At 42.8% G+C, this 13,450-nt stretch overlaps 1 protein-coding gene across 1 annotated transcript in view; it reads right to left on the reverse strand.

The window, feature by feature from the left end:
- Nucleotides 1–13,450, reverse strand: part of LOC138268164 (asialoglycoprotein receptor 2-like) — a 57,115-nt gene that overhangs the window by 14,048 nt on the left and 29,617 nt on the right. Inside the window, exon 6 of the mRNA XM_069217585.1 lies at nt 5,479–5,588. Coding sequence (XP_069073686.1) covers nt 5,479–5,588 — 110 coding nt within the window. The remainder of the gene's footprint in view (nt 1–5,478; nt 5,589–13,450) is intronic.

A 13,450-nucleotide genomic window follows, 5' to 3' on the forward strand; every position in this document is an offset into this window, starting at 1 on the left:
GGAAAAGCAAAAAGGAAAACTGATGGTGAGGAGGAGGGGGAGGCGGGAGGGGCCGCGGGAATGCAGCAGCAGGGATTTTAAGAAAAAGGGAACAGCCAAGTGGAGGCGGAGCGGGCGGCGGTGCGAGGAGTGACCAAGGGTTGCTCCTTGTTACCACGCTGCAGCTGCCATAAATGGGGAGGAGGGAGGAAGTGGCAGCTCGGAGGAGGGAGGGCTGGGCGAATGGGAACGCTGGGGGGTGGGGACGCAGGGATTAGCAGCAGCGGGAAAAGCAAAAAGGAAAACTGACGGTGAGGAGGAGGGGGGAGGCGGGAGTGGCCGCAGGGATGCAGCAGCTGGGATTTTAAGAAAAAGGGAACGGCCAAGTGGAGGCGGCGCGGCGGTGCGAGGAGCGACCAAGGGTTGCTCCTTGTTACTGCGCCACGGCTGCCATAAATGGGGAGGAGGGAGGGAGTGGCAGCTCGGAGGAGGGAGGGCTGGGTGAATGGGAAGGCTGGGGGGTGGGGCCGCAGGGATTAGCAGCAGCGGGCTTGCCTTTGGCGCGCCAGCGGCGCATCTGCGAAGTGGCTGCCATAAATGGGTAGGAGGGAGGGAGTGGCAGCTGGGAGGAGGAAGGGCTGGGCAAATGGGAAGGCTGGGGGGGGTGGGGCCTCAGGGATTAACAGCGGCGGGAAAAGCAAAAAGGAAAACTGATGGTGAAGAAGAGGGGGAGGCGGGAGGGGCCGCGGGGATGCAGCAGCAGGGATTTTAAGAAAAAGGGAACAGCCAAGTGGAGGCGGAGCGGGCGGCGGTGCGAGGAGTGACCAAGGGTTGCTCCTTGTTACCACGCTGCAGCTGCCATAAATGGGGAGGAGGGAGGAAGTGGCAGCTCGGAGGAGGGAGGGCTGGGCGAATGGGAACGCTGGGGGGTGGGGACGCAGGGATTAGCAGCAGCGGGAAAAGCAAAAAGGAAAACTGACGGTGAGGAGGAGGCGGGAGGGGCAGCAGGGATGCTGCGGCAGGGGTTCTTGGATTTAGAAAAGGAAAACGGACGGTGAGGAGGAGGGGGAGGCAGGAGGGAATTATTATAGAGTAGTTATAGAGGGAGTTAATATATCAATACTGTTGTACGTTACCATCTTGAGAGGCCTGCTTTCAAAATATGGTATCAAAATATGTTTACTCCAAGTACTACATTAAGGGCCAGATGTAGCAAAGGGTTTTTCCAATTCTGTGTCAGTGGGAAAATGTGTTCGTACATATGGCCCTAACTTACCAAGGACATGAAATATCACCAGTCAAAAATGTTTTATGATCTGGACCCTAAAGACTTGGATGTAAATTGCTTCCACAACAAAATGAAAGCTGGAAGTCAGTTGAAAAAGTATTGAGGAGCCAGGATTTCTTTTCACTTCCAATAGCAAAGCAGAAGGCAGATCAGCCAATGGTGGATCCAATTTAGGCAAAGGGAATTGGCATGGTACTCATGACGACACAGAAGAGAACAAAACTCACCATCCGCCAGTCAAATAATACTTCTAAGAGTCCAAATAGCAAGTCTTAGCTTAAGCACAATGCATGACAGAGGCTTCCTGACTCATATTGTTTAGGATTTTTAGTTGTATTTAATTAATAGGAGCAGAGATCAATGCTTTACATTTAGAAATTCAAAATAGTGCTTAACTTGGCAATTTAACATTTTTTAAGTAGTGTTGAAATCTGGCGTAACCTTGTCCCTTTCAAAGACTGCTACAAAAAAGTGTTTGAGTATTTGCCGGCAACTTTTTTTAAGCAGAAATCTTTTGTTTTAGGGTTTATACATAAAACCGTGTTTTCTATTATTTATTTCTACTTGTAAAATTTCCTAAGGTAACAACCTATATAAAGAAGGAGTAGGAAAAGTTGCAGAAATTTGCTTACCCATCACATTGAGATTAGTGGAGTAAACACACTATGAGCTGAGAAAAGATATCAGCTAAACGTTCTTCTCATAGTCCTTGGTTGCAAGTTTGGGGCTCAATTCCGATCCCTGTGCAAAAAGAAATTTGCAGAGGGATCAGAATTACAAAGTGCATAATATTTATCACATTCTCAGTTTTCAGCTGATAGATTTCAAATCTGCCAGAATTTGTTGGGGCAAAAAGGTCTAAAAACATATTGAATTGCGTGTGCTCAGTACCGATTCTGTGGTTTATGCCTCATTTCAAAGTTTAAATCTCAATATGTATAACTCACCCCGAAGCAATGGCAAATACTAGATGAGGTGAATACTCCTCTACACAACTAGAACTCTGGGCCTAACTCTCTTTCACTGTCTTTTGTGAATGCTTTTGGTCCTCATTTGAAATAGTACAACACTGCTGTTAGAAATGGGGTCTTTGGTTGGCAGTCAGGTTACCCCCTGTCCAAGCAAGGACCCTCACTCTAGTCAGGGTAAGTCACACACAATCCAAATTATCCTGTGCCCACCCTCTGGTAGCTTGGCACTGAGCAGTCAGGCTTAACTTAGAAGGCAATGTGTAAAGTATTTGTGCAATAAATCATACAATAACACAATATAGCACCACAAAAATACACCACACAGTGTTTAGAAAAAATATGTAATATTTTTTCTGGGTATTTGCAGGTCAAAACGATAAAAGATGCAATATGAATTTTCAGAGATATCACTGAAAAGTTATATAAAGTATCTTAAGTCTTTAAAAAGCAAACAAAGTCTCTTTCAAGCACAAAGTACCTGGTTTGGAGTGGAAAATCGCCACAGAGGGCCGCAGAGGAGAAGATGCGTGGAAAAATGGTGTGTGCGTCAGTTTTGCCCCTTCACACACGGACTTGCGTCGTTATTTTTCACGCGGGGAAGACGTGCATCGTTTTCCGACACGCGGGCAGTCTCCTGTGGGTTGCGGGATTACCAGATGTCCCGGGGTCTGTGCGTGGAATCCTGAGCTTGTTATCCGGCTGCGCGTCGTTCCGGTGGGCTGTGCGTGGAATTTCTCCCTCACGGCAGGCGTCGCGTCGATTTCCTCTCTGGAAGTCGGGCGGCGTTGTCCAGGCGGGCCGTGCGTCGAAGTTCCGGTCGCACCGCAGGTGTTGCGTCGATCTTTTCCTTGCGGGGTCGAGCGGCGTCTCTCCGGATCGGCGTGCAGTGAATGTTTCACTGCGGAGCAAGCTGTGCATCAAATCTTTCAGCGCACAAGGAGTCCAATTGAAAAAGAGAAGTCTTTTTGGTCCTGAGACTTCAGGGAACAGGCGGCAAGCTCTATCCAAGCCCTTGGAGAGCACTTCTGCAGCAAGGCAAGAGTTCAGCAAGGCAGCAGTCCTTTGTAGAAAGCAGTCAGGTGAGTCCTTTTGGCAGCCAGGCAGTTCTTCTTGGCAGGATGCAGGTTCTGGTTCAGGTTTCTTCTCCAGCAAGTGTCTGAGGTGGTAGGGCAGAGGCCCTGTTTTATACTAAAATGTGCCTTTGAAGTGGGGGAGACTTCAAAGAGGGGCCTAGGAGTGCACCAGGTCCCCTTTCAGTTCAATCCTGTCTGCCAGGGTCCCAGTAGGGGGTGTAGCAGTCCTTTGTGTGAGGGCAGGCCCTCCACCCTCCCAGCCCAGGAAGACCCATTCAAAATGCAGATGAATGCAAGTGAGGCTGAGTACCCTGTGTTTGGGGTGTGTCTGAGTGAATGCACAAGGAGCTGTCAACTAAACCTAGCCAGACGTGGATTGTAAGGCACAGAGAGATTTAAGTGCAGAGAAATGCTCACTTTCTAAAAGTGGCATTTCAAAAATAGTAATATTAAATCCAACTTCACCAGTCAGCAGGATTTTGTATTACTATTCTTACCATACTAAATATGACCTTCCTACTCCCTTCAGATCAGCAGCTACCACTTCAACAATGTAGGAGGGCAGCCCCAATGTTAGCCTATGAAGGGAGCAGGCCTCACAGTAGTGTAAAAACTAATTTAGGAGTTTTACACTACCAGGACAAATAAACTACACAGGTACATGTCCTGCCTTTTACCCACACAGCACCCTGCTCTAGGGGCTACCTAGGGCACACATTACAGGTGACTTTATTGTAGAAAAAGGGGAGTTTTAGGCTTGGCAAGTACTTTTAAATGCCAAGTCGAAGTGGCAGTGAAACTGCACACACAGGCCTTGCAATGGCAGGCCTGAGACAAGGTAAAGGGGCTACTTAAGTGGGTGGCACAATCAGTGCTGCAGGCCCACTAGTAGCATTTAATCTACAGGCCCTAGGCACATATAGTGCACTCTACTAGGGTCTTACAAGTAAATCAAATAGCCAATCATGGATAAACCAATCAACAGTACAATTTACACAGAGAGCATATGCACTTCAGCACTGCATAGCAGTGACAAAGTGCCCAGAGTTCAAAAGCCAACAACAAGAAGTGAGAAAAAATTGGAGGAAGGAGGCAAAAAGTTTTGGGATGACCCTGTAAAAAGGCCAGGTCCAACAACTGCACAAAGTGCAGGATGGCTGAGCAGAAAAACAGGATATTTTGAACTGTACTCCAATGGTGGCATGATGAGGAGGTTTCTTGTACTTGGGAACATACCCTAAGATAGTAATGCAGCATGTAGGTCCATTACTCCAAAATAGAAGAAACCCATCTTTCCACCACACAATAGAGAAGCTTATTGTGTTTGCTTGGTACAGAATAGTGAGATTTAATTTCAGTCTGGCCATGCCACTGGGTTATAGGTAGGTTTGCAGTTATTCCATGTAAACAGGTTCATGATGCGCATTCTTTTAATCCCCCTTTAGGATATTGAGCCCAATGGTCATCTGCTCCTCCTCCTAAGCTTTAATTGAAGGTACATAAGCTATACTTAGTGGATTACACAACTAAATGAGAGGACATAAGAAATCCAAACGTATGCTGTACGTGCCTAAAGAAAAAGTAAAAAAAATGCTTGATATGCTTATGCCTGCTTAACCCCAAACTCTGGAGAGCATGCTCAGAAGGCATCAACCTCATAAAATGCTGCTATGGTTCGGAGAACTATTCAAAACATTCCTCTTCAGAAAAGGATGACCTTTTCTATTGCCCTAAACTACACCATTCTAAATGGTACATGATAAATTGTTATTCATATAAACTCTTCATAACACACGTCTATGATACATCATGATGATACTTAATGTCAGCCACATTTACGAGGGCCTTACTGAGTGAGTCAATGGCTGATGGAACAAACTCCAATTTCGGAGGATGTTCTGCATTCACTACCTCTAAAACAGGTAACTCATGGCCTGCAGACCCTTACATTTCTCACTTTGAAAATCAGACCTACTCACTCCTGTCACTGGGCATAAGTTATCTACAATTATGATCCACTAGGTTGAAAGTGACGACTGTTGTATGTTTCTATTGAGTCTAATCTGTGGCTCCACTATATCAGCGCTGTTGTTTGATGTAAACTGCCTGAATGCCTGAGTAGTGCAGTTACAGAAGAATAAATTCCATCACATTGTGTTCATCTCACCTGTCTTTTTGCAATGCAGATCCATCCAACCACTTCCAGGTACCTTCTTCATGAATATCAGTTAATCCGATCCAGTAGTGGTGAAGACCTTTCATTCTTGTGATAAAGTCCTGTGAAAAGCAAGATGTAGGATAGTGAACGAAACATACAGAGCAGTCAAAAAATGTATTCAACTATTCTTAACTTCACATCTAAATACCTTGAAGATATATATATATATATATATATATCTATATATATATATATCTAAATATATATATTCACTGAAAAAAATCAAAGGTTACAGGGACTTTATAGTTAGGTTGACATTTTGCCCACACAAAACCATAACTTACAGTTATGTTAAGAAACTATACTTCGTTGCCCAAACTGACTTTCCAACACAAGTTATAGTTCTTCAGATAAGTATAACTATAAATATAACTATAACTGCTGAATTTCTATGGTTTTATATGGGTAAAATGGGAAACATCCCCATCCACGACTCCCGAACAACAAAGTTGTGGACAACGAAAGCAGAACAACGCTTTTGTTAACCATGGCTTCCTTGTTCAGTGCCTTAACCACGCATGTGCTGAACAACGCATATGCGTGGTTAAGGCACAGAAGAAGGGAGTCAGCTTTATAGGAGGACGTGATCAGGTAAACGGGGCTGGGGCATTTTTAGTTTTTAGGGGTGGGGGTCGGTGGTTTAGGTTTAGGGGCATCAGGGCATTTTTAGTTTTAGGGGCAGGGGTGAGGGGTCGGCCATTTTTAGATTTTGGGGATGGGGGATAGGGTGGTTTAGGTTTAGGGACGGGGAGGGGGGTCGGGCATTTTTTGTTTTAGGGGCAGGGGTAGGGGGTGAGGGTATTTTTAGTTTTTGTGGGTGGGGGGTTGGGTGGTTTAGGGGCAGGGGTGGGGGGTTGGGGCATTTTTAGGTTTAAGGGTGGGGTGGGCAGTCGGGGTAGTTTAGGTTTAGGGGCGGGGTGCAGATAGTTAAGTTTTTAGGGGGTGGGGGGTCGGGTAGTTTAGGTTTAGGGGTGGGGTATTTTTTGTTTTGAGGGGCAGGGTGGGGGGTCGGGGTAGTTTAGATTTTAGGGGGTGGGGGATCGTGGTAGTTTTGGGGAGGGGGGTCGGGAAGTTTAGGTTTTTCGGGGCAGGGGGTTGTGGTAGTTTTAGGGGTGGGGTGGGGGGGTCGGTGGGGGTGAGGGGGAATTGGGGTAGTGGTAGAATTGTTTTCAGGGGTGGGGGGTTGGGGTACGATTGTGTTAGGGGGGGAGTCGCATGCTGGAACCACGCATGCCGTTCATGCATGCCTTTACCAGGAATGCCTTTACAACAAAAAATTGTTGTTAAGGCATTCGTGGTAGCAACGCAGTTGTTGTTCCGAACACGTTGTTTAGGCATGCGTGGTTCCAGCATGCATTGTTCCGACTCCTATTTGGGTAAAACATCATCCTAACTATAATGTCCCTGTAACCTTTGTTTTTTTCAGTGAATTTCTATGGTTTTTTTAAGACACATGCTAATATTTGTGTCAGGTTGTGCCAAGCCAATCAGGGCTTTGCTTTTCCCCAGGATATGAGGAGGATCCTTGAATCTGTGGATTGGCCTGAAAAAAAAAAAACAATGTTTTGCCCATGAGGAGTCCCTAAGGGAACCCCTCTACGTGTCTTATGGGGTCAGGATACCTGTGTCCTGAGCCCTTATATGTTTTTACACAGCTTTTTCCAATCCCCCAGGCAATGTGAGAAACAAAATGTCAGCCACCACTTTTCTGTCAGGTTATGGCCAGCCAATCAGGGCCTTGCTTTTCCTCTGAATCAACGGAAGATCCGAGGAGGATCCAAGGAGGATCCTCGTCCCTATCTATAAAAATGTGTTTTTCATTTAATAACTAGAAAACTACTGACCGGATTTACACCAAATTACAAAAAGGTCACTTTCTGTACCAAGAGCTGGCTTTCTGACAAATTTGGTGTAAATCCGTCCAGTGGTTAGGCCGCTAATCCTATTAAGAAAACATGTTTTGGGGCCCCCCTTTTTCTCAGTCCCTTCTTGATCGATCACCCTAAAACCATCAAATAGCAGCTGATGTGAGCGTCATATTTATGGAAAAATGTTATGAAGATTAATCAAAGTGCCAAAGATAGAGGCAAGTAAAAAAAAAAGCATTTTCTATAGAAACTAGATCCTGACTATAACTGACCGCTATATATTATATATATATATATATATATATATATATATATATATATATATATATATATATATATATGTGATTCGAAAAGCAGTGAAAAGTTTTTCAGTCACCGGGCGGCTGTACAATGTCCCAAGGATCGTGTGTAATTAGCAGAAAAAAGATATCCAAAATAATTTGTTTATAAAGTTCATCGACTATTTATTGTGGAAAAAACATATATATCTAAAGTTGAAAGCAAAATTAAATCCCCATCACGCTGTCCCGGCCAAATTTCAACGCGTTTCGACAAATGCCTTCAAATAGATTTTTGGGTTTGCTAATGTCTTTGACAAATCTTCACGAAACCTTACAAAAAAAGTCCCATCCACCTCAGCTCCTTCCTGGAAAGTTTCCAGGTGTTTCTATCTATCTCTCAAATGGGAGGCTAAGAAAAAGATATGTCCCAAAATGCAATTTTTCAAAGGAAATTTGAACAGCGATTCAGAAAAATCAGTTGTATGGAATTACACAAAATTTAGCAAAACGTGTGCGTTTTGTGATTTGGTATAAATATGTTCAGTAGTTTTTGAGAAATTAAGGTTCAAAGTTTATGTATGTTTTGTGCCTCGGTACTATCACGGGTCCACCACAATGGTCCGCAGACCCACAAGCTCAAACCAAGTGATCATATTGGCTGGCCATAACCTGAAGAAAAAGTTGTGGCCACATGTTAGGATTTAGAGACTCAGCCTCTGTGTCTTTAAAAAACTTAGAAAGCATATGTGTACTGGGAAGGGGTACCATGACCCCCTAAGTATTGTTATGAGTTTCAGATGTACCCACCCTTAGGTGTAAATTAAAAACTACGGTTTTCTTCTGCGGCCCAGGAGATCCGTAGGGCTACTATGTTGATCAGTGGAGTCCTGGAGAGATTTTCCAGCAGAACCGTAGTCTTCAGTTCTGTAAAAAAAATAGGTGGGGGTTTGAGCACCCCAGGGTGTTGGGTTCTGGCCCCGCGCCCAGCTCCATGATGTGCACAGTCAAAGGCAATGCCCAGCGCAGGCTTGTCTGACCATAAGGGGTTGGGCACAGTGCATGGCCATGGGCCCTTCGCTCAATATCACACCGTGCATTGCCAAAGGCAGTGCCTGACATGGGGTTGGACAGCCAGGCCCTGCACCCAACCCCACACTGTGCACTGCCTCTGGTGGGGTAGGTATAGTAGGTTATGGTAAAAAAAAAAAATTGTGTTACATTAAAGAAAAACAAAAAAAAACTAGAAATTCACTAGAAAAAACAAAGGTTAAATGTGATTTTAAAATTCTGTGAAAATAAATGTCAGTTACATCATAACATATTAAACTAAAAAGAAAACACTGAAATTCACAAGTGATAGTTAATTGAAGTATCTATAACTCACTCCATGATGTAACTATAACTCTTGCCGACGTGTAGCAGCAGCAGCATCTACAGTTGCCTGCCCCAGGGTAGTTGATAAAGAAGCCAAAGATGTCTGATGTGTGCCTTCAAGCCAGAGACCTAATGGGGCTTGGATGGTTGCACACCTTCAACAACATCAAAGATGCGCTGAACAGCAGTGGCTGCTTCCGCTAGTAATTTTGCTTTTTAGACATTAACGCTAAGGTTACGCTTGGTCAGAATACATATTACCCATGTTAAATTACTGCTCTTGCAACCCAATGCGATTAACTTAGTCAGGATACATATTACCCATGTTAAATTACTGCTCTTGCAACCCAATGCGATTAGAGAGCTTTTGACCTCCAGGTAAAGTTAATCTATGGAATTCCTCACACTTTTATCTTCCCTAGCAGGCAAAGGTATTCAGTGGAAGACCATTCACAAGGTTTCCTAAATGTCCAGCTAAGAATCATCTAGTTTTATTATGAAACTGCTGAAATGCATTGAATGCAGGGTCCTAGTAATCAAGGGCTCAAAGTTAGTTTGGATGACTTCCAGCTCAGCAATGATTCATCCATCTTTCATAGCAGTGGAACTGAGCCTCACACTCAATGATCCTTGTGTCAAATTCCTGGACCTGTTTCAGTGCTCATCCAACTGGCTTACATTTTAGGGTTCGCACATTGCTCAGTCACATACATGAATGGTATTTGTTCTGTTGGCCCTATTCCACACTAGTAGTTAGGTGGTAAATTTGTGATGAGATTCAGCACTAAGATCCTGATGTTGTCATCACCACATGGTAGAATGGAGGCCATATGAAGGTGACATAATCAGGGTGTTGAGTGTCATTGTTCATATTAGTTGTTCCACCTAGACTGAAGGTGTATAAATAATATAAAGGGCTGTGACATCGTGCACATCATAATTAGAGGAAAGTAATAGTGGAGGCATGCACGCTACATTGCTTTGTGCAAACCTTGGGACATTTTTGACTCTGTTCGGTGAGATACCCAGCCACAGGTGATCTAAGAAGGTATCTATGACAGAAGGGCACATATAATGAAGCCAGATACTCTATGGAATGTAAAGCCAGTGGGGCCAATTTACAAAGAAAGTAGTAAATCTGCACTCATCTGCATTTATAGAACTCTCACAACTTTACAGAAGTATGATTCGAAATCTGCAACAATCACAGTGTAAACTGTTTGTGAATTCCTTTTATTGCATGTGAGAAAATACATTCACACATTTTTGAATGAAAAACAGTTACCACAAGGACAAACACACTTGATAACTTTTTATTTTTTCCCTACATTTTTCCATGGACAAACACTTTCTCCTACAGTTTGGTGGCAGAAGGGCATTATCTTCCACTTCCACTGTGGAAAGGCATTTACAGTTGCTTTGAAGTATTAAATGCTGACTATTACAGGAAGGCAAGGGGTCAGAAAATGGCATTCCTTTTGTGAAGAACCCACCCCAGCCCCAAATGAGTAGAATTACACAGAAAGAGACCTCAGTGTGAGTAAATCCATTTACAAGTAAAAAAATAACTTTACAGAAAGATGCAAATGGTTTTGTACTAAAAAAATTGTTATTTTAATTTGTGAGTTAAGCAAACAGGCACAAATAACCTTGGGACTCAGGGGCATTAAGTGCAGCGTGGATCTGAAGGAGAAAATTGCAGGTAACTCAAGTAAACTGTGATGGATGGGGTTGCATGCTTCCAGTTCTGCGTGCAGTGAGAAAGATATCTGAACTGCTAAATTGCTTCTAGAACAAGATGAGACTTCTGTCTCAGGCAAAAGAGAGGCTTTGCAACCAAGCCATCACCATGGTCAGGGAGTCTTGAACCAAAGCTTTAGGTTAAGCCCCTTCATGAGTGGGTGTATGTTACTAAGGGGCCTCTTTAGATTTGGGTGAAGGGACCAGCTTTGTACAGATCTAGCGACATCCCTCAACGATTGAATTAGGACCACATTGTAGTTTAGGAAGCAGCTAACCTATTGCATGGTGCTGGCAGACATAAGCATCTGGTTGAGCTATGACCATCTTGTTTCTCAGTCCTACCAGATGAGATTTAAGAATGGTGGTTTGTATATTATGGACTACCAGTTGAAGCCTCTTGCTGGATGCCCTGTGTTAGCGCGTCGGACCTTAATAAGTAAACTTACAAGGAGACACAAATAGGTTGATGAACCTTTTGACTCGCTTTGAGGTTTTCCCACCATATATCCCGTACATGCGTAGATCAATAGCCAATGACATTAATAATCAATAGGAGTCAAAAATGTTCACACACCATGACCTTGCAGTCATGAATAACCACACCTTTTGGTAAAAGTTGGAATGTTTATTTCCCTATATTAACAATGCTAACGTACAAAATGAATCAATAAAAATACAGGAACAATACTGGCATCTAAAGCGGCAAAAGAATCGCAATCTAATCAAAGCTTGAGCTACTACACATTCTAAAGTTACAGTGCAAATTAACAGCAAGAATAACTGTGCAAATGAAATAACATATATATAGAATTCAGGAAGGAAAAGACATCAGCTGTTATTTCATGTAGCGAACTCCATCAGTGAGAACCCTAACTAACATCAGATTCGAATGACATGTTTGGGCTTCATGCAAAACAATTTAGTCAACACAAATTTGGAAAACATCTAACTATGGCTCTATCAAAATAGTGGTTGGTACCTAGAAACAAAAGCAAATAGACATAGCAAACAACATCAGTGATAGTATACCTCTCCTCAGTTGGATCGGCAGGCTAAGATAGTCTTGGACATAAGGACATCAGTCGGTTCAGCAGTGCATCAAGATTCAGCATCAGAGTTCAGAAACAGCAAAGTCTCTTTAAGCAGTAAAGTTAAGCACGTCTCTTCTAGAGACGATCAAGAAATAATGGCAGTCTTAATGGCAAAATAGAAAATGGGCAAATGGTGTCTTCTTCTCAGTGCAGTCTGGCTAAGTTAGATTTCCTAAAACTATTTCCAACTTCCTAATTGGTCAGGAGATTGCATGTTCACACTTTATCCAATAAATCTAAAACTTCAAATCTATAATTTTACTAGTACATGGTTCACATGTTGACAATTGGTTCGCATCTCTTCAGTTCTCGTCACTGCGCTTAATTTAGCTAACAATATTGTTGCAGCTTATTCTCCAGTCAGAGTCCACATTGTCTTTTCCTGGGAAAGTCAGTCTTACACACATTACATTAAACATTGTTGGACTGGCAGGTACATCATCTCCTAGCAAGCAGTTCTCATGAGAAAGACTTTCAGCTACGAGCACATGGACAGTACAGTGGAAAATCATAATTTAATTCTCTAAGCAGATATTTTATAAAAACACCCAAGAAATGCAGCTTGACATGAGGCCGTGCAACTAGGCCACGACCTTTGCTAAGTTAAGGCCTAAAATTAATAAAGCTAATACATAATACATAACCCTCAATATGACATATTACTACATTAATCAAACATAAGCTCACCATTTCATATTAATAAGCCATTAATAAGTACACTTGTGAATACTGACGGCCACTCAGGTGGGCGCACCTTCAAATGCGTACATTATTTTTTCTCTACGTTATTACATTTTCTACATAAATTCAACACTCAAAATACATGAATATTCATTATTAAACTCAGCGTTAACAATCCCTCCTCTGATGACTAAATGTGCTATCACAATAAACCTTCCAACACAAAATTTTGCATCAGCTAAAATTCTGTCATCTCTATCCCTTCATATTTTTTAAGCAGATAATTTGCCAACTCCCTCCCAAATACCTGGTTCTTTCACCTCCTTCAAATCAGCACTCTCATTAGTCAGATTAGTAAGTAAGCTTCTAATTTCTTTACTATTGTCAGGAGTGAACGAACAGCAATGCTTCGAATTAAGCATTTTGCAAACTCTGCTATCCTTTGCCAAAAGAATGTCTAACGCAAGGTGGTTCTGAAGAGTCATAGCTCTTTCCACGCACAATTCAGTATCTATCAGGAGTATGGCTTCTGAAAAATTTGTCAGCATGTTATCCATAATAGTAGACAGATTTTAAATCTTTATCGAATTCAGAACAATTCCTACTGAAGGAATCATTGCTCCAAATATATCTCCCACCATACCAGAAGGAGACTCTCTCCTTTCTCTAATGTGATCTAACTCATTCACTTTTGATAATTTCTTTAAGACGTCCAGTTGAAAAATCTTCGGGAAAACTATCCCCAAATAACATGTGCCATACCATCCTCATAGAAGACAGTAATAAGCATTAGGCCCACAGATGTAACATATTCCAGGAATCGCTGGATCCTGTCCAATCAACATAAATGTCCATTTACTGTGAAACAAAAACACATGTCTAC

This window comes from Pleurodeles waltl, chromosome 12 (genome assembly GCF_031143425.1).
Source record: "Pleurodeles waltl isolate 20211129_DDA chromosome 12, aPleWal1.hap1.20221129, whole genome shotgun sequence".
NCBI classification, from domain to species: domain Eukaryota; kingdom Metazoa; phylum Chordata; class Amphibia; order Caudata; family Salamandridae; genus Pleurodeles; species Pleurodeles waltl.